A 21,094-nucleotide genomic window follows, 5' to 3' on the forward strand; every position below is an offset into this window, starting at 1 on the left:
GCCTATTGGTAATGTTTGATTTTCTTGCTTAATTTCTGCGTCATGTGAGCACTGACTCTCATCCTACAGGTATGGCTACAAAGAGAGCTGAAGTGATCCCGAAACTTCCCAGGTCTTGTTCTAGAAGGAAGAAACTGTCATTCAAAGCCCTGTTGACATTTTTATCAATGCTACTAACTGACATTATAGTTTTGGAATGGAGCCTTTCTCAACAGAATGTTGTCTAGCTTGTTTCATGTGTTTGGACAATAGTTGTTTTTTTTCTAAATGAATGACTATTCAACATTTTGGCTTTTACTGACCAAGAAAGGAGCATTGCCCGAAGTCCTAGACTTTCACAGCTTTCTTGTCATGGCTCAACAAGAGAGGCAAGTCCTCCATGAGCCTGTCAATGGGTCCAGCACGGTGTTTAACAACAGCTAGACAAAGACTAGTAAATGCTGGTAACGTTCATAGAAGAGATAACAACTAAAAAATTGTATTACTTAAGAAGTAAATGTTTGTGAGTTTTATGGACATGGAGGAAACTGCGTTACAATGAAGTAAGAATCTGCAACCCCATGCCTGGAGGCTCTTTGTGTGCACACAGATGGTTTAACTTGCATATTCAATAAATAAAAATATTACAATGTTTCTACTTCCTATTGCAGCTGCTGTAGTGAATTTGTCTTACAATATGAAAAGTAAACTCCAGGAACATACTTCATTTTTCAGAGAGACCAGTGAAAGATTTTAATTTGATTGAACACCTCATCAATGTCACTAATACTAGATAAGTACCAGTGATGTTCTTGGCTGTTGTAATCACCCAATGGTCTGTACACAACCATGCCCAGTACTGGCCCTGAGTAATTTGGTGCCCTAGGCGAGATCTTAGCTGGCGCCCTCTTGCATCGCAGTCAATTTGACAGTCAATTTTCATACACACAAAGAAACTGCATGTATGTATTCAAGATTTTATTTCTTTTAAGTCAAAAATATCACATCAAATAAAAACTAAAGAAAGAAACAAGTAATAAATACAATATAAACTAGAACTGCAAGCAGTTATGAACGGGGGCCAAGCCCCCCCGCGCGACTCGGACTCCACGCACCGCAGAGCCCATGGAAGTTGGCCCCAAAGGATGACTGGCTCGGGGCAAAAGTGAGGACACAGGCCAACTTCTGAGCCGTGGTATTCGCTGTAATGGGAAGTGCACTGGAAGTGCAAAAGGCTGAATCTGTGCCGATTTGGATTTGTTGTAATAAGCCACGCCCACATTGACCAGTCATGACCACCTTCAAGATATGGCCTCAGGATTGGCCCTACATCATACTGACCAAATTTCGTAAAAATCGGTGAAGCCGTTCAAGAGATAAAAACTTCCCATCTTTTCAGCGCCTCCTAGTGGCCAAAATTCGCCAAATTCGGCTCATCCCTTCCCAGTGTTATGGTAATCATGGATCTCAAATTATGGGTTAATAGCATTTAGTTTGACCGAGATATCAAACACTTTCCATTTTTATAGCTAGCTACAGAACTTTGTTGGTTAATAATTTACACATTTTTTGACTGAGCAAAATTCTTTTGATAACTTTAGATCAGGTCCAGCTGAAGAGCGTATGTGCCAAGTTTCACGCAGATGGGACAAAATCCCAAGAAGGAGTTCGAAAAAGTAGGTTTTGCAAAATTAATGTTTGTTGTTGATGTTGTTATAAGCCACACCTACATTGAGCATTCATGACCACCTTCAAGATATGGCCTCAGGATTGGCCCTACATCATACTGACCAAATTTCGTAAAAATCGGTGTAGCTGTTTAAGAGATATAAACTTCCCATATTTTTAGCACCCCCTAGTGGCCAAAATTGGGCTCATCCCTTCCCAGTGTCATGGCAACCAAGGACCTTAAATTTTGTGTTCACAGCATTCAGTTTGACCGAGATTTCAAACAGTTTACATTTTTATAGCTAGCTACAGAAATTTGTTCGTGAATAATTTGCGCATTTTTTGACCAAGCAAAATTCTTTTGATAACTTTAGATCAGGTCCAGCTGAAGAGTGTACGTGCCAAGTTTCACGCAGATCGGACAAAATCCCAAGGAGGAGTTTGAAAAAGTAGGTTTTCCAGATTTTGCGGAAAAAAAACAACGTTCTATACGGAAGTGGGCGTGGCCAATCGCAAAGTGATTCAGCTCCATTCAGGGAATCTGGGGATACAAGGTTTTTGAATGTACGACATACGGTTTGGGAGTTATAGGCAAAAACGTGTTGGCCTAGGTTATAGCGCCCCCTGCAGGTGGATATATGTAGTTTTTTTGTCTGAGATATTTGCAGGAGTCTGGACTAACCCTCCAAATTGCACCACCCTCCCTTGCATGGTTTGGCCGTGAAGCCGCCTCTGCCTGTTCCGCTCTCTGCGCCTCTCTCTCCGCTCTCTCGTTCTCTAGTGCAAGTAACTCCTCATCTTCGAACAAATGTGGTCTACCGTCAAATTCAAAAGGTTCGTCGTCGATGTCTTCCACTTCGACATCAGACAAGCTCTCCATCGTGACTATTTCGGAAACAGCTTCAATCATCACGGACTCTCTGCTCTGCTCTCCTCTCTGCAAGAACCATTAGCATGAGCAGACAAGCTAGCTCTCGGTGCACAGCGAATAGACTCATAACAGGCTATTCTAAGGCTAATGGCTAATGACAGGCTGTAACATGAACATGTACGTTATGAACAGAAAAACGAAAAATGCTGGAATACGTTTCTGTCTGCAAAATTCAAATTTCCGTCGCTGCCAGTGAGGGAGTAAGCGCACGCTCGACGGATCGACTAGTTTGGTCTACCGGATTGTCAACAAACCGGTACGTGGCTGCTTGCACAAACACACTGGGTTAAAAAAAACCTTTTTTATTCATTGTGAGTCATAAACACTACAGTGCTGTGTTGTAAGGTGTCTGCTGATGTTGCATTACTTTTGGTGTGAGATGTGGAGCATGTTAAGACGCTTGAAACACAGTGTAAAGTTCTGACCCCATGCTGTTAGCTGTCAATGCTAACTCTCCGTTCAAGGAGCCCCGTAAGAGGTGGACCAAAAGTGTTGGCGTTTTCGGTACTGGCAAGTCAAGGGTAGCTTGAGCGATAAAGCTGCATGTTGAAATCGACCGATTATTTTGGAAAAAAAAATAAAAATTTTTTTTTTTAAAAATCACTTTCCATCAGGGAGGACGGCGCCCTAGCGCCCCCTTTTGGCCAGCCACCACTGCGTTGACTAAAACTGTTCTGTTTTTTTCTCTTCTTTTTAAAATCAACAATCATCTCTATATTTTTATTACTAATACCAATGTTGATACTACCACCAACAAATCTAATATTATTCCTAACACAACCAATACATATATATATATCAATCATTGCAATACTAAATAAAAGTATTTAGTAAAAAGTAAAGACAGCATAGACCAGCACCAAAACACAAACTGCGGTGTTCTGGTGCTGGTCTATGCTGTTCTTTCCAGCTGGGTAATAAACTTGTATAAAACTTTTTAAACACTGACCCTGACGTGTTGTGCAGACTGGACCAAATGACAAAGAACTGTTGCAACCCAGCTCGAAAGGTCGCAACAAAAAGGGAGACCACACAAAGGCAAACATTTTAAATAATATTTTATCAACTCAAATTAGACCACATCTAAAAGAACACAACCAAGATTGCTAGCCCTCTTGTAGCAAGTGCAGCAATCAGAGGAAGTTTCTTCAGGTGTTGATCCTTTACCTGACACCCCTGCCACTCTGCGTCAATACAGGAACAGGCAAAAACACAAGTAATTACGGACAGAGTGGGAGGGGTCGGGTACTTTTAAAACTGAATTATCTAATGAGCATGAAAATGCAAAAATCAGGTAAACTTGATAACTTGACAATTACGCAATAATCAGTAACTTTTGGCCTATTAAAAAAATCAAGATACATTATCTTGCCAGTCCCTGCAAGTCACACCCCACGCTAAGCTGATAATGTTTCAACCTTGAACACACATGACTCTATTTTCAGACAAAAGGGGCAGGAAAATCAATGATTTTTTAAAGGTTTGTTTGCACTTTGAAGACTCTGAAGTTAAAGTCCCAGCTATCTTTTAGGAAAAATCAGTATATCAGTATAAAAAGTATCAAGACATTGTGCCTCATTCATGAACCGTTCTTACGACCAAATTTGTTCTTAAGTCCCACTTACGAAGATTTTACGAAGATTGTGGCATTCATGAATTTTTTCTTATCTAGGATTTTTTCTTAGGCAAGAACAAATCCTACGAACACTCAGGAGTACTCTTACGCACATTTCAGTGCTGAAATGTTGGCATAGTTGTGTTTTCTTCTCTTGTGTAGTTCAATAAAATGCAATATTACAGTGATAACTCTGTCATATTTATTCATTTATTTATTCATTTCATATTTTTGCTAATTTACAAAGAATTTAAATTCTAAAATAAATTAAATGTGTCAATGATTTAAGATAAATCAAGTAAATTGGAAACATGCCATCAATTAGTAACCCCCCCCACCCTATTTATACATGGCATTTCTCCATCCAAGGCCCGCAAAACAATGGCATATATGTTGCTCCTGCGGCTTTCATCAATGTAAGAACACAGCTGCGAACAATTCTGAGGCTTACGAACGAGTTGGTGAATCTGACGTAGGGTTTTCTTAAGGAACCTCTTAAAAACAACTTAAGAAAGAATCTAAGAAGATTCTTAAGATATTGGTGAATGAGGCCCATTGTTGTCAATAACCTTAATCGCAAGTGAAGTGGACAGTGCGCAGGATTCTTTTTCCCGATTTTGACAGTCTTCTCCTACGCACCTGTCGACCCTAAGGTGTGCAAATGCTGCACTAAGCTATCTTTTAAAAATGTGATCTGTTTGGGGGCCCAGTAGCTCAGTCAGTAGAGTGTGCATCTTCTCTTAATTAGTTTAATTAACATGCAACAACTTAACTTCTTCAATCTCACTGATTTACATTTAGGGCATTTAGCAGACACTTGTACAAAGTGACTTACACTAATTCATACATACATTCATAAATTGATTCCGGTGGCTGCCATGCAAGGTGCCAATCAGAACATCCAAAGCAGTTCCGTATTTGCCCAAGGCCACTTTGACCTGAAGACCAGGGGAATCGAAGCAGCAACCTACAGCCCTGATTGTGCTACAGCGTAACACATCAAACACACACATTTTGCTGCCCAAAACTGTCACACTCTCAGAAGTTAATAGTTTTATGAAAAACTAGTAGATATCCCTGTTTACAAAGATACAAAAATATGTCAGGAAAAATTGTAAGGAAAGTTGATGCACAACACATGTAGAATACTTTCATTTTAACTGGATGCTGCAGCCAGTAAAGCATGGCATGTTTGGTTTTAATATTCCTTTCATTAGAAAGCTTCAATAAAGAGTTAGAGCTGTCTAACTATACCTTCTGATTTGAGCAGCCGCAAATAGAAAACTGTGTTATGACTGTTAACATAGGCAGAACAGGATACACTGCCTGCTTTGCACTTTAAAAAGGTATTGTTGTGCATAACTTTAATTAAGAGAATGTTAGCCAGATTAATTCATCTCAAAGCAGCCTCACAGAGCCACTATAGTACTTGCATTTATTAGATTGTGTTAGATCCCGTGTATTTATTTGTGTATGGCAGGAGTATATGGATCCCAACTTTTCTGACAGTGTGTGTGTGTGTGTGTGTGTGTGTGTGTGTGTGTGTCTGCGTGTGTATGTGGATATGTCTCTGTCCAAACTCCATATGTTGAGGTCATGCAGATCAGATTTTTGTAGACACTTTTATTTTTGCAACAATAACATATTGTAATGTAACATAATGCTTTTTATCCACTCCATGGACCCTGAGCCTTCACAGAATATACGTATGCTGATTGATTCTGGAACCATTATGCTCCACATGATGAGTCCATTGAAAATCAAATCAATTTCATTTATATATTTTAGTAAAAGCACAATCACATTGCCTCAGTTTGCTTCACAATCTGTACAGTAAACCACATCCTTTGTCATTAGACCCTCGATTGGAGGGAGGAAAAACTTGTCAAGACAGACATGCAATAGATGTCACACGCACAGAACAGAACAAGAAAATCACAATTTTGTGACCCTCCAATGGAAATCAAGACTTTAAACTTGTTAATCAGTCCAAATGGTGTTTTTCAAATTATACAAGACATATCATGAGCAAAAGTCATAGAAACATATGAACATTCAGTCCTCATCATCCACACTCCATCCTCAGGGCCTGGGGGCGGTCCAAAGCTAAAAAACAAACAAACAACTGGAGGGAGACTCCTCTTGGTCGCTGTGACTATTTGGTAATGTCCTATGGTCTCACCAGTGCCCCCGCATTTTTCAAGCACTCCTTCAACGATGTTCTCCGGGACATGCTGGACCACTCTGGCTTTGTCTACTTGGATGACATCCTCATCCTCTCTCCAACATATCAGGCTGATATCAGAAAAGTTATGACAGGAAATTTGAAGTTCCAGTTGTGATAAAATGTATATCTGATCCATTTATTTCTGATGAGAAAGTTAGTCAAAGTTCAGATCCATGAACTTGTGACCTGACCAATCACATCCAATCACACCTGAGGTTCATTGTATATTTAATTTAAAGCTGCAATAACTGTGTTTTTAAGGGCCCTGTGGGTATTCTTGCCGTAATTAACACGATCTACAGATCCAGCAGACACAGAGCAATATTAGCAAAAAAACCTAGTGGTGTTTGTGTCCTTAAAAACAGTCTGGAAACAAGGTGGTTGACCATGGTTAGACTTAACTTACTTGTTAAGTTAACTTTAGCTTGTGGGATTTAAAACGAAAACCAAAAGCGAATACACAGTAAAGTGCTCCATAGAGCTGAGGGGAACTGTAGAGTTGGTGATCACTCTCGGTGGATTTATCACTACTGACAGTTCTTTAAACGTTCAACAGCCTTTTGAACTATTGTTAATATCAAAAATATTAATATAGCCACTTAAGATAAATGTTAAGTACAGCTGATTATAATACTCAATTTCGATGCAACACTGTGGCTGTTTTTAGTTAAACAGTGTCCCTGAAGACAGGAAGAGGAAGAACTCTTTAGTTTCTGGCAGTGAGGTAACTTCATACGTCTTCAGCTGTGGTTAAACTCACACTTTCCACATATTCTAAGTGTTGACATTATCACAGCTCATTGTTTTACTCATTATTACTCTTAGATCAGACAGTATTTTACACAGTTTTAAATACTGCGTTAAGAAACGAGAACAAATAAGTTAATGAAAAAAGGATGGTTATGGTTAGCTTAGCTTTTGGTTTGAACATATCTTTACTGACAGACAGATCTGGAAGAGATTCTGGAAGCATACAATGTCATTACGTAAGTCCAACAGAGACTCTGAGTGCTGGTGCAGACTGGTTGAAACAAAGATAATAAAAAGTAAGGTAAAGGTTGTCCAAATAGGTAGTGCAACAGGTGACACACAGTGAAGTGAGATTCTTACTCCTGCCTTCTTTGTGAAGTACACACCTACTATATAGTAAGGGCATGACGCACACAGGACTGGCATTACAGCAACACTGCTTTCACACATATCTAGTCACTGTCACAAGACAGCAGTCAGACAACTCCTGAGCTTTGACAGTTGATATGCTAACAAGTTGGAAATGCTAGCAGGCAACATTTTAGTGACTGGGACCAACAGAGGCATTGGTCTGGAGCTGGTCAAACAGCTGGCTCAAAATACAGCAGAGGGGGCTCACATCTATGCCTGCTGCAGAGAAGCAGAGGGAACCAGGGCTGAGGTAAAACAGTCACACATAAGTACTTGACAAAATTCTCTGATCCATTGCTAACAAACACATCGCTGCTATTCACAGAAAGGTGTGGAAGCTGATTTAGGTCTAAGAGATATGGACCCTGGACTCACATACACGAGGAAGACTTTTAAATACTACCAAGCATTTAATTATTATAATCGATCTCTGTGTGGTCAAAGTGATTGTTGTGGAGGGAAGTTCTATTTGTTCCAACAGTTATTGATGGCTATATGATGCTTACTCTGTGTAAAATACTAAAATGGGTGAAGTTCTATGGCTGCAACTTACCTAATGTTAAGATTATTCAAGATATTTTACACATTACTCTATACATGTTCCTCAAAAATAAATATTGTTGCAGTGTGGGTTATGGTGAGTGGTTCACAAAGAGTCTCATTTTTGAACTACACGCAAGTTGAAGTAGGTGATGTCGATAAGGCTAAAACAAACACTTTGGTTAAAAACAATTTGGTTGATTTTTGAGAAATTACAGGTTTTAACTTATGTCTCTCTTTGTTTATTCAACTCTTATCAGACAGTTTACCAGCAAAACAGCATCATCTGTCAGGTCCTTACAAAACTGTTGGACAACACGGTAGTTGAAGTCTGGTTAGATTTAGGCACAAAAAAAGATTGGTTGGGTTTAGGGATTCAAATTTAGTAAAAAAAAGTATTTTAAGATTATAGAAACAATGTTTGGGGGTGTCAGACTCGGCAAAGAAAGAGGACTCAGATGCAGATAGGCAGCAGTAATGACAGGTTTCATTTTCTGAGTAGCAACTCTTCAGACAGAATGACAAAATAACAGGACTATGAAAATCTATTTGTCCAGAGGACAAGACACGATCAACAGACAACACAAAATAACAAAAGGTGCTCCCGGAGGAGGAAAAAGAAACCTACACTAATCTCAAAATCTATTTCTATGAAAAATTTAATAAACAGAAAATCACTCAACTAGGAAAGCTCGCAGGCTATAAAAATTAACTACTCTATGTTACAAACTCTACAAAAGAAAAACGCTCCAAGCAGAGGGAAAAGACAAACGCTATGAAATTACCTGACTGAAACAAAAGATTGACCAAAAATATTATTAACACAAAATCACTCTTCTTCAGAGGAACACTAAAAAAACAGAAAACAAAACTTGGCAATACTTAACTTGGAAACGATCAAGGCTGTGAACAAGGCTGGATGTACTCGACAAGACAAACGAAATACTCTGGCAACGCGGACAGGGGAAGACAAAGACTATATGCACACACGAGGGAAGGGAGCACAGAGGGAAACAATCAGGGATCAGGGAAGACGCCAGACCGGTGACACAAGAGGAAGGGTAAGTGACCTGAAATGAGAGGAGAGTTACTTTTCAAAATAAAACATGAAATTCACAAGACAAAAAAACCCCAAGACAGGACATCCCTCACCGCGGTGTGACAGGGGGCACTTGCTGGAACAACGATGCTATAGTTTATCTCCAAGGACTGTTTCATAAGGAATAGAAATAAACTACACAGTAAACATGATATGTCCAGTACTGATATTTTGTGACTTTGCATTCCATTGATAACATTTCCCTGAAAACATATTTGCTATAGCATATTAGTTGTACATAAACATAATCTTTGGGAGATTCCTAAACTTATCCAAGTATTTTTGTTGCCTATTAAGGATTTTTGTCACATAACATTTACCAAACTGAAAACTTAAACAGAAAAATAAGGAAATAATAAGGGAACTTAGTTTAAACATGAGTGCACATGTTGTAAGTGTAGCACTATGTTCCAAATGGAGAGCAAACCCTGTCCCTTGGGTTAGAGTCTTGTACACAAGTCATTCAGACATAATAAGCTGCTTTGAAGCAGACTTTGTTGCTCCTTCATAAGTTCTAGGAAAGAGCGAGAAAGAGACCCGTCCCACATCCAAGTGAAACTGAAATCTGTTCAGTAGTTTTGGTGTTATCCTTCTGACAATGCAACCAACCAACAGACAATTGAACATGGGCAAAAACATCCTTGATGGAGGTAATAATCAGTCAACCGTAAAATACTATGTTCCTTTTGGTATATGAACTCCCAGTCGCCTGGGTGAGAGTCTCATACTCATCCAATTAGCTGGTGCAAAAAGCAGACTTTGTTGTGATTAGAATGATGGTCCAGGGGTACCATTAATTATGATTTTCTCAGAATATCCTCAACACAGGGATATTAGATAGACTCCCATTTCCATGAAAACCTTTTTAATGAAACAGTCTAGTATCTTATCCAGGTCATTCAGACATACCTGTTTTTTTCTGTGTACAGTACAGAGATAAGTCCAGGACATGGACATGTCAGGCTAATTAAACGAGTGAAAGCTTAGGAAAACCGCTAGTCTTGTTCTGTCAAAATTTAAATGTGTAAATGGTATTCACACCAACTGTTGATCAGTAGAGCAATGTAAGTCCATTGGTAGAAATGTGGTACAGCACACGATTCAAGTTAGCATGAAATAAGCAGTGTATTTTGAAACGTTCGCTGTCTGTCTGTCTATTCTCACCTTACCATCTTTCTTCCTGTCATTCTCCATGTCTCCCTCTTGTCTCTGTTCCCTTTAGGCCCTGAGAGCACTTCCCACTCAATACCCTGGAAAGATCACTGTAATCAAACTAGGTAAACACAACACACCCTAATATATCTGTGTAGATAATTAAATATTAAGGTAGAAGGTAATTTATTCATCATTATAAAACACAGGGTTGCGTAATGAAATGACAGCTTTTATGCTCCTTCATGCTACATAGACTGCAGAGCATATACATAGTTATTCATATACAAATATAAATAAACATGTTGGGCATTTTGAATCTGTGTCTGGCATCTTCATGTCAAAAGTTCAACATTTAGGAAACACTGTCCATAAACTATAACTGTGTGTGAGCACCAAGCACTACTCAGAAGAAGAAAAGAATGTAAACAGATGCGAGTCTCACAGCCTGAGGAAAGAAGCTGCTCTGTAATCTTGTAGTATGGCAGTTCATAGTTCTCTATTGCTTGCCAGATGGCAGCAAGGTAAACAGGAAATTCCTCATACCAGAGGTCTGTTCTTGAGTCTCACTCTGACAAGCGCACACACACAGCAATTCACCTGACACTCCCAGTGTCTATCTAATCTAAAATCTCTGCTGTTGTTTTTTCCACATAGAGCCAGGCTGGATACAAGTTAACTTTGAATTGACCTTATTCTGACCTGGCAGTGGACTGCTGGAACAAGCTCTGACCTTATATGATAAACAGAGAAATAGAATTTACATAGGCCTACAGGAAAAGTCACTTCAATGTAGTTCTGAGTTTATCATTCCTGAAAATGTATGTAGAAATTGGTTGTAGTGTCATGAAAAAGTGCTGAACATCCAGCAGCTGGGCCTCTGGAAAACTAAGAGGTTAACAATGGTTTGCTAATTAAACAGCAGATAATCTGGATGCAAAGTGAGGCTCATGGCGCAAAGAGGTGGTATTTAGACTCAGAATTAGTCATGGGTGTGTTTTGTGCAACCAGTCTGAGTGACGTCTCACTCTAACCAAAATGCAACCTAGGCTTTTTTTGTGAACATATACAAGTCAAACCTTTGTGTAAAAGCAGAATTACAACAAAAGAGGCACTTTTAAGATTTACTGTAGTTTCGTTTTGGGGCAAGCTCATTTTCAGTGGGAGTGCTTGGGGCAAATTAGCTATTTTTGAAACACTAAGAAGGTTCGACACAACATGAAACTTTGCTCGTACTATCACCAGGGTCTCTACACATAAACACGAGCATTGAGAACATTGTTTTAGTAAACAGAGTTTACTAAAAAGAAGGTTTTTTCAACAGCTCACCTTAGCGGTAGCTTGTTCCACTCCCAGTCATCATGGCAGAAGAAGTACCGACAGGGCCGCCCTAAGCAGAATTTTATTTTGAGGCCCCCCTAATTACAAAATGACTGTATCACAAAATGCCATTTAGGTTTACAACCTTTATTAGCAGGAACAAATGAAATGAACAGCTTCGTTCAACAATGGAACAAGCCTTTTACAGATGACATGGTGCTTGATGGCCCTGGTGATGTATTGGGCGCTGGCTCCGTGTCACCCTTAGTAACAAACTTTAGCACTGACCCTGGTATGACAAGAAATCCATCATACAAGCAGATTATTAAGATTTGTTTTGGTCTTAATGGTAAATTACACAATGAAATTAATGTAAATACTACCCTCACAAAGATTGAAATACAATTAATGCAAAGATGACTACAACTAATAATAATATTCATTATGATTTGATTTGATGACATTTCAATATTTCAATATTTTATATATTTACTTTTAAATTTTGTACTTAGGTTCTATATTCCTATACTGCTGTTTGCTGCTGCAACGCTTTAAATTTCTCCATTGTGGGTCAAATAAAGGATTATCTTAATTCATCTTATCTCTCTCTCTCTCTCTCTCTCCATATATATATATTTATGAAGGTAATATATATATATATATATATTAGGGCTGTCAAACGATTAATTTTTTAAATCGCGATTAATTGCATTTTTTCCATAGTTAAATCGAAACTCTCGCCAAAAAGCAACCAAGGCTTTATTTGGGATTGAATACGAGTCAAACCTCCGTGTAAAAGCATAATTACGACGAAAGAGGCACTTTTAAGATTTACCGTAGTTTCGGTTTTGGGCACGTTAATTTTGAACGGGAGTGCATGGGGCAAGACATGCTAGCATCAAAATCGCTATTTTTAGAACACTAAGAAGGCTCGACACAACATGAAACTTTGCTCGTAGCATCACCAGGGTCTCTACTCATGAACAAGAGCATTGAGAACATTGTTTGTGTACACAGAGTTTATGCAAAAGAAGGTTTTGGAACCACTCACGTTAGCTGCTGCAGCTCCTGCGCGTCACTCCCGTTCAAAATTAACGTGCCCAAAACCGAAACTACGGTAAATCTTAAAAGTGCCTCTTTCGTCGTAATTATGCTTTCACGCGAAGGTTTGACTCATATTCAATCCCAAATAAAGCCTCAGTTGCTTTTGGCGAGAGTTTCGCTTTAACTCGCGATTGAGCGCAAATTAATCGCAATTCTTTTGGCACATTTTTTTCTGTTCTAAATGTACCGTAATGTATTTTTTTCATGTTCTTAATACTTTTAACAACATAAGAAAGGGCAAATATGCTTGCTTTATGAAAATGTTTATTCAACACTTCAAATCATGCAGGAAAATAAAAGGCTCAAAAAATATCCGCTTACCCTAAATGGGATCAGAACATGGTGATGTCTGCTTTTGCAGGGGGGGGGCACCACTGTCAGAGGTCAAGACGAGACATATATTCGATCTCTGCCATAATGCAATAATCCCCCCTCATTATCATATACTCCATAAATATGGAGGTTGTTCCACCTGGAACGACTCTCCAAATCAACTATCTTGTCCTGCATGCTGGTGTTCTGTTTCAGCATGTTCATGTCAGCTGTAGCTGTTGACGCAGCCTGATTCCAGGTATGCTATCATTTTGACTCTGTAGTTGTCGTAAAATGTTGTCTTTTAAGTCATTAAAGTCTTCTTTCATAGTTTTTGAGAGGTCTTTAAATTAGCTAAGGTTTCGTCTCATAGCTCGTTTAAAGTCCTTCAGTTCTTTAGAGAGAAAAGTCAGACCCTCTTGCAGAGTGCTCTGGATAGCTAACGTCACGTTAGCTTCTCCGGTCATAGTTTCCTCATTGTCATCATTCTCTCTCACTGTCCGAGTTTTCCCATGTTTTGCTCATTTTCTTGTCAGGCTTATGACTCTTTTGCAGTCTTCCTCCTTTCATACTTAAGCTGAACTGGTTTTGATGCTCTTTTATATTGATAGTCACAAACCAACTTTGTGGAGCTCACCACACGTCTTCTTACAGCGTCGCTGTAAGTTCCTTTTCTGGGATCTTTTTGTCTCCAATCTCAGACCTGCACACACTATAAGACTTAAAATAATGGCGAATCACACACTACAGGATATAATAAAGATTATTGTGCCAAAGGGAGTGATGCAGCAGTTCATTTAATCCCAGATGTAAACGCATGGAGACAGCTTTCTGATGGAACATTATTACTTTGCAGTGAGAAATAGCTGTAGTAAAAAGTCTGGATGATAAAAATGGTTGGAGAGACGCCGTCAACATGGGCTGTCTTTTCCCCAATGAGAACAGGAGATGAGATCTAAACTGTCGATTTTATTATCTGTCAACAGTAGTATGCTAGCTAACATTAGCATACACCAATTTCATTGCGATTTTTCAAACAGAAAAAGTCCTCGATCAAGGTTTGCTTAATAATACAATTATGAATAAATGGTAAAAAATACGTCGTAGGGCGCGTAGATAGTCGAGTGGTTAAGAGCACATGCCACATACATAGTGGACCCTGGTTCGAATCCCGGCCAGAGGACCTTTGCTGCATGTCACACTGCCCTCTCTCGCCCATTACCTGTCTATCCACTGTCAGATAAAGGTGTCTGTGCCTTAAAAAAGTCTTTGAGGGGAAAAAAAAAGTCTGTCGTAGTTTGTCTTCACAAAAATAAACAAATGCACTGACAAGTCTCACAGCCTGAATAATGAAGCTGCTCTGTGGTATGGCAGCAGATACTTCTGTATCTTTTCTCAGATGGCAGCAGGGTGAACAGACTGTGGTTGGGTGGGTGTTGGCTTTTAGCAGACATCTCAATTCACTGATGTCACTGACACTCTGTAGATGGTACTGGTGATGTCCTGGTGCTTTTAATCAACCACTATAGAGCCTTCCTTTTCCTGGGCAGTGATGAACCATGTTTCAGTTTGTAATGTTTCTAGTCCCCATGCCATGATATTTACAGTAAATCTCTCTGACAATCAAATGCCAAAGTGGTTCTGTGAATGTACATTTCTGCATGTGCATGTCTATCTGCAGACATGTCAGATGAGGACAGTATCTCTGCTGCTGTCCATGCTGTGAGCAGGCAGATTGGGGCTGATGGGTTAAACCTCCTCATCAACAACGCTGCTGTCAACAAACCAGCCTCACCAGCACCTTTATCTGCCACTGGGAAAGAACACATGATGGAGGTGTATGAAACCAATGTGGCTGGACCATTTATCCTTGCAAAGGTTAGTTTGTCTTACTGTTCTCTGCACTTATAGTGTGGTATAAACACAGACACGCACAGATGCAGGCACAAAGGTTGAAACAGATATCAGCATGTCAGGGTGAAAAAAGGGGGTAACTTCTGCATTTCTTGCATCATTTTACCACAGGGAGACACCTACATGTATGCTGTTCGCAATCATGTGTCTGTGTCGCTGCTGAGGTGTTACTGAAAAAACAGTCTGGGGGAGCAGAAAAGAAAACTAAAAGACAAGAACAGGTGGTGGACAACTAACCACACGCAACTGGTTATATTGTAAGGAATATACCCCAAATATAAAATATATATGACACAATAAATATGGGGGCGGCTGTAGCTCAGTGGGTAGAGCTGGTGGACCAGTGATCGGAAGGTCGCTGGTTTGAATCCCCGGCTCCCCTGGGGTGGGACTGAGCTACATGCCGAAGTATCCTTGAGCAAGATACTGAACCCCAGAATTGCTCCTGATGTGCAGTTGGCACCCTGTAGGGCAGCCACTGCCATCAGTAAGGGTCCTGCAATGAGCTGGCAACTCGTTCAGGGTGTACCCTGGCCTTTGCCCATAAGTCGAACTGGATTTGGCCCCAGTAAGCCCTGCAACCCCCCCGGGGGGATAAAAAGCGGCAACATTCCGCAACCCTGACAGAAAAGCGGAAAAGAAAACGAACGAACGAAACAAACAATAAATATGGTGTATAAATTACATTGGTAAATTCAGATGGTATTAATACATGTAGTTGAATCAGTTACTTGATAAAATACACTGTACACAGTATATACACACCACTTTCCTAATTCTGTATACTTTCAACATATGTGGAATACACATTTATGGTCAGTAATCACCTCTCTCTTCAGATGTTTCTTCCACTCCTCCAAAGAGCAGCAGAGAGGGGCTCAGCTGCAAAGGAAATGGGTAAATATATTTTCTTTTTTGCCATCCTAGAATTTGTATCTCAGATATAGGCATTATGGGGTAATACAAAATAGGGCAAAATCAATGGACATCTATGGTTTCATGCCCATTGTGCTGTACTATTCCACATGGATGTTTTTCATCAAGAATTGCAAAGAGGGGCTGGCTTTACATGTTTGACTGACAGCACAACATAATTGCTGCAGTAGAGCAGCAAAACAGCCAACTGTTTAGGGTGAGAAAGGCTAGAAGGGGGAAGCACTACTGAGTTTCAGAGCCACACAGTGCCCTGGATAAACCCAGATAGGTTTTGTTGTGGATCTGAATGGTGTAGTGTGTGCTATCTGATCTGACTCCATGATCATGTTCTAAATCTGCTGTTAATATGCCTCTGACTAAGCCTGCCCTTACTATGAACAGGTGAACAACAAACAGACAGCAATTTTTATTACTTCTGCTGACTCATTAGTCAGGTTCAGGACAGTGTCCTGAACAAAACAACTGATGATATATTTATTTATATTTGCATTGCTGTATATATCAACCAGTTCCTGCACTCCTTTAAACTCAATAAGCTAACAGAAAATCATAAGTCATTTGTTCATCTTTTGTCATTTGCTGCCACCGTTCACTGATTGTTACCAGGAAAAAATGGTCATCGGGTGTCACTGGAAACATGGGAACACTTAGTGGGTGTCAATGATTGTTACCATGAAAAGACTGGCCAGAGGGAGTGGCTAATTGTTACCATGGAAACATTGGTCAGGGTTTGCCACTGATTGTTACCATCAGGTGTCACTGATTGTTACCTTGATATCACTGGTCAGACAGGGTGGATAATTATTACCATTGAAACATGCAATGCCTGTGCAATTTTTGATGAAAACAGTCGGCAGCCATATCAATCTGGGCAGAGCAGATTGAGCCAGACAAGGAAGTCAGACAGAGTAATGGCATAGTGCATCTGGTCAGTTTCCAACTGGTGGATGACTGCTCTACCTCTTGAGTCAACAATGGAGTCATAGAAAGGGACAGTGACACTTTCTTTAAAGTACATATGTGAGCTTGCCTTATTTTGCTGGAAAGACAGCTCATTTCACTCAGGGTGATCAATGTTCTCTGCTGGAGTTCCCCAAAATAAAAAAGAAAAACCCACATGGGTACTCATTTTAGCCAGATCCTGCTCACATTAACTTTACATTTAGGGCATTTAGCAGACGCTTTTGACCAAAGCAACTTACACTAATTCATATATAGATACACTGACGATGAGGCTGCCATGCAAGGTGCCAAACAGCACATCAGGAGCAGTTTGGGGTTCAGTATCTTGCCCAAGGACACTTTAACATGCAGACCAGCGGAATCACACCAGCAACCTTTCTTCTGATAACACAGCCCCCCCCACAGAAGACCATTTATTTCCCAAAGGGACCCAATCTCAGCACTTTGAGTTTTGAGTTGCCTTGTGTCTGAATTGTTCTATACAAATAAACTTGTCTTGCCTGACCTTGCCTGCTGGATAAGTCAGGAACAAAATTTTAGTATTATTTTTATTTATTATTTCCAGATCATATCTTTATTAAAGTTAGTAAAAAAAAGACATCAGCTATGGCATTGGTTGGGAATCTAACTGCTTGGAATGGAGTTATGTTTGTCCCACCAATGTACAGGGAAACAGATCAGTTCACAGTTAACAGAAGGTCAGCTTCTCACAGCTATCAACCACAGATATGTTCAGGCATTACACATTCATCTGAAAACTTCTTCCAGGGGCCCATTAATGTTCATAGTGCCCTCCATTCTTTAGATTGGACAGAAGAGAAAAAAAACACAGTAACAGAATGTAGACACATTTTGTGAAGTGGAAAGAGCTTGAATCGTTATTGTTTATTTAGTTAGTCCTCTTTCTTTCTCTCTCTCTCTCTCAGGTAATACAATGTCCTGCAGGAGGTCAGCCATCATCAACATCTCCACCCTCATCTCATCCATAGAGAAATGTCCAGAGACCTTCCCAGTTGCACAGATGTACCCTTATAGGACAAGCAAGGTACTCTCAACTTGCACAAACTCTGAATTTGATCAACTAAGTTATTAACCACTTAAGGTTATTTTTTAAATATTGACACTGTTGTTATTTTTTTGAATCTGCTATTATCTCTGGAAGACTAGGCTCGTTACTTTGTCTTTATAAAATAGGATCATACATACAGAGGCCACACTACACAGGACAGACAAAGTGCAGGACCAAAGTCACAGAGTGGTCAGATTAACCACTTTTCAGACCCTGTTTCTTTTAATCTTTAAACTTATTCACTTGATGCATCCTAAGTATATTGTAAGAAAAGGCTGGTATTATTCTGTTTTTAAGTTTTCACAAACAAATCCCATGAAAAGACTAAAACCAACAATGTATTAGTTTGTCTCTCACATTATTTTCTGACATCCCTAATGTGTATCACTCTTAGCTCATAGCCTGTTGGTTCTCTACTGAAGACCTACTGTAATTCTTTAAAAACTCATAATATACATACATTTATACAACAAAAGCTCAATAATAATATCGGGGCACTATTGTTTATGTCAGACATTCACATTTGGTGCTCTAGTGAGTATTTCTGGCATATTAAGACATCAGCATTTTAAAAAAATCATTGTGTATAGGATTTGTTTAATGTTCTTACTTTGCCTTCATCATGTGCAGCTGAGTTTGAGTGTTTTGATGAAATGAATAATGACAAGCAAACATGAGTAATTAAAAAAAAATGTGCACAAAATCAGAAACTAAGGTAAAAGTTTTTTAAAAAATCAGCTACGAATAAAAACAATGAAGGAAACTCAAAGTTTGGACAAGGTTGGACCCAGAATTGACCTTCGTCAAATGCCAAAGAGGAGGTTAGAAGAAGACACGTTGTTGTTAATATTAACATTTTGAACAAGTGTCTGTCAGATAAGTATGAAGTGAACCATTTCAGTACAGGACCAGAGATGTCAACCACAGTTTTATAATATATCAATTAAAACAATATGATTAAAGGTATTAAAGGCAACAGATTGGTCTAATAGACCTAACATGGAGAGTTCACCATAGCTGCACGCATCAGAATGTCATTTGTGACTTTCAGCAGAGCTGTCTCAGTGAAATGCCTTCAAATTTGACAAGTATCATAACAGAGTAACATTTGCTTCCCTTCAATTTTTTGTGAACAGTTTAGAAACCAATATCGCCCTGTTATTTATGTTCAAGAATAATTTAATTAAAATAATAAGAGAATAATAAGTTTATTTCTTTTCGGCTTTTGGCCACCAGGCAGCACTCAATATGCTAACACGCTGTCAAGCTGAGGACTTCAAGATGCACAACATACTGGTGACAGCAATCCATCCCGGCTGGGTCCGCACCGACATGGGTGGAGAAGAGGTGAGTTGGTGGAGAATTCAGACAGGAAGTCCTATAGGCTTTAAATACATGAAGAATAAGGTCAACACAATATGGAAGGTGTATTGATCAGTGCCAAATCAAGCACAATGCCAGGTGTAATTTTGTTTGATTGAACTTTTCTTAAAAACTACAAGCCTAAATACCACAGACCAGCAAACTGGCCCATTTCCAACAGCATGTTTTAATGGGGCACAGCACTTGTATCACAAATCCAAAAAATATACATATAGAAATTGTCAGTCCTTTCAGGAGCTTCACTTTAGCTTGCTTTGTTTATCTTCCACCGGTACACAATACATTTCCTGTTCTGGTATTTCAAAACAAAGGTTCTGCATACAGCAATATCATTAAACATTACAGTAATGTTGGGGCGCCGTTTAGCTCAGTTGGTAGAGCATTTTTATAGCATGTTGTTTCAACTTTGAAATGACCTGGTTGCAGTACATCACATCATCAGCTACATTCTCCATGTTCTACATTCGGTCATCGAGTCTTCATGAATTCTGACTGTTCAGAAGCATATAGGTCAAACTTGTCTCTCTGCTCTGTTTTAATTATCGTACTCTTAGACCTGATTTTTAGAATTACCTTATTATTTGAAGGTAAAAGTACTACGTGTTTGAGTTTGCTTGTCATGAAGAAAGCAGAAGAAAAGTAACAGCAGCTAATGAGAAACATTATGTGATGCCAAGTGCTATATTATTACAGGTAACAAAATACTTTACATTTTGAGCTATTTGACCTTCCATATAATAGACCCTGGATAGTTAGTCCCACTTTTCTCAGCATTATGAGACCCATGTATATAGGCTTTACATGGTTTCTGAGTAGGAGGGAAGACAGGGATAATGTAGTTGTTTTATTTCTGATGACTTTCCTCTTTCTTGTGTTTGTTGTCTAACCTAGGCTCCTTTGACCACCCAGGACAGTGTACATGGCATGCTCAATTTGATGTCATCCCTCAGCAACAAAGACAGTGGGAAGCTTCTGGACTGGCAGGGCAACATAATCCCCTGGTAGCAGTCACCAAGACAACCACGCCTGACCTACCAGACAAACGATTTTGTATATAAATAATGTCTATATATATATATATACAAAATACGTGTATATTTGATAAAGACCATGTACCAGAATAACTGTTTTGATTAACAAAGACATTAATACCAAGGTGATGGTACTTTTTGGGCTCTGTCATTTTTAACTTCTCTTATTGGAAACTTAACTGGCTCGCTGTCAGCTGAGGGCAGGTACACAACATACTGGTGACAGCAATCCTCCCCCTGCTGGGTCTGCACCGACAAGTGAAAGTGCTGTAGGCTCTTTAAAGACATGAAGGTACAGGTCAATACAACTATGTCCTCGCAGGTCCTTTGTAGAGTGACTTCACATGGGAGAAATGCATCAGTCTTGTTTTTGTGTAACATTAAAAAAAAATGTTTTCAAAGATAAGCTGAAGCTTAAATGAGGCTTCAGCACAAATAAGGGCGTATCTTCCAAAGTCACGGTCGTTTTATTTTCATTTGGCACTTTGTTTCATCAGAAAATGTCCCTGCTGAAGTGTGGCAGAGGGATACATCCTGGCAGTTGCAAACACGTTTGCTGCCATTGAGTAAACCTACACAACTGCCAAGAATAAGATACCCAGTTGAGTGTGAAAGAAGAAGAACTTTATAAATCTCCTTTGGAAAATAACATTTTCCACTCAATTGTTATTTTTACACACACACACACAC

The 21,094-nt window shown here is 39.4% G+C and overlaps 1 protein-coding gene across 1 annotated transcript; it reads left to right on the forward strand.

Moving 5' to 3' along the window:
• Window positions 1-7,536: 7,536 nt before the first annotated feature.
• On the forward strand, window positions 7,537-20,538 carry LOC115585922 (C-factor-like). The gene is made up of 7 exons (XM_030424583.1): window positions 7,537-7,831; window positions 10,443-10,497; window positions 14,790-14,986; window positions 15,862-15,919; window positions 17,848-17,966; window positions 19,227-19,337; window positions 20,265-20,538. The coding sequence occupies exons 1-7, from the start codon at window positions 7,694-7,696 to the stop codon at window positions 20,376-20,378; spliced, it is 792 nt and encodes a 263-aa protein (XP_030280443.1). The 5' UTR covers window positions 7,537-7,693; the 3' UTR covers window positions 20,379-20,538.
• Window positions 20,539-21,094: the final 556 nt, after the last annotated feature.

The sequence above is a fragment of the Sparus aurata genome, chromosome 8 (assembly GCF_900880675.1).
Source record: "Sparus aurata chromosome 8, fSpaAur1.1, whole genome shotgun sequence".
NCBI classification, from domain to species: Eukaryota; Metazoa; Chordata; class Actinopteri; order Spariformes; family Sparidae; genus Sparus; species Sparus aurata.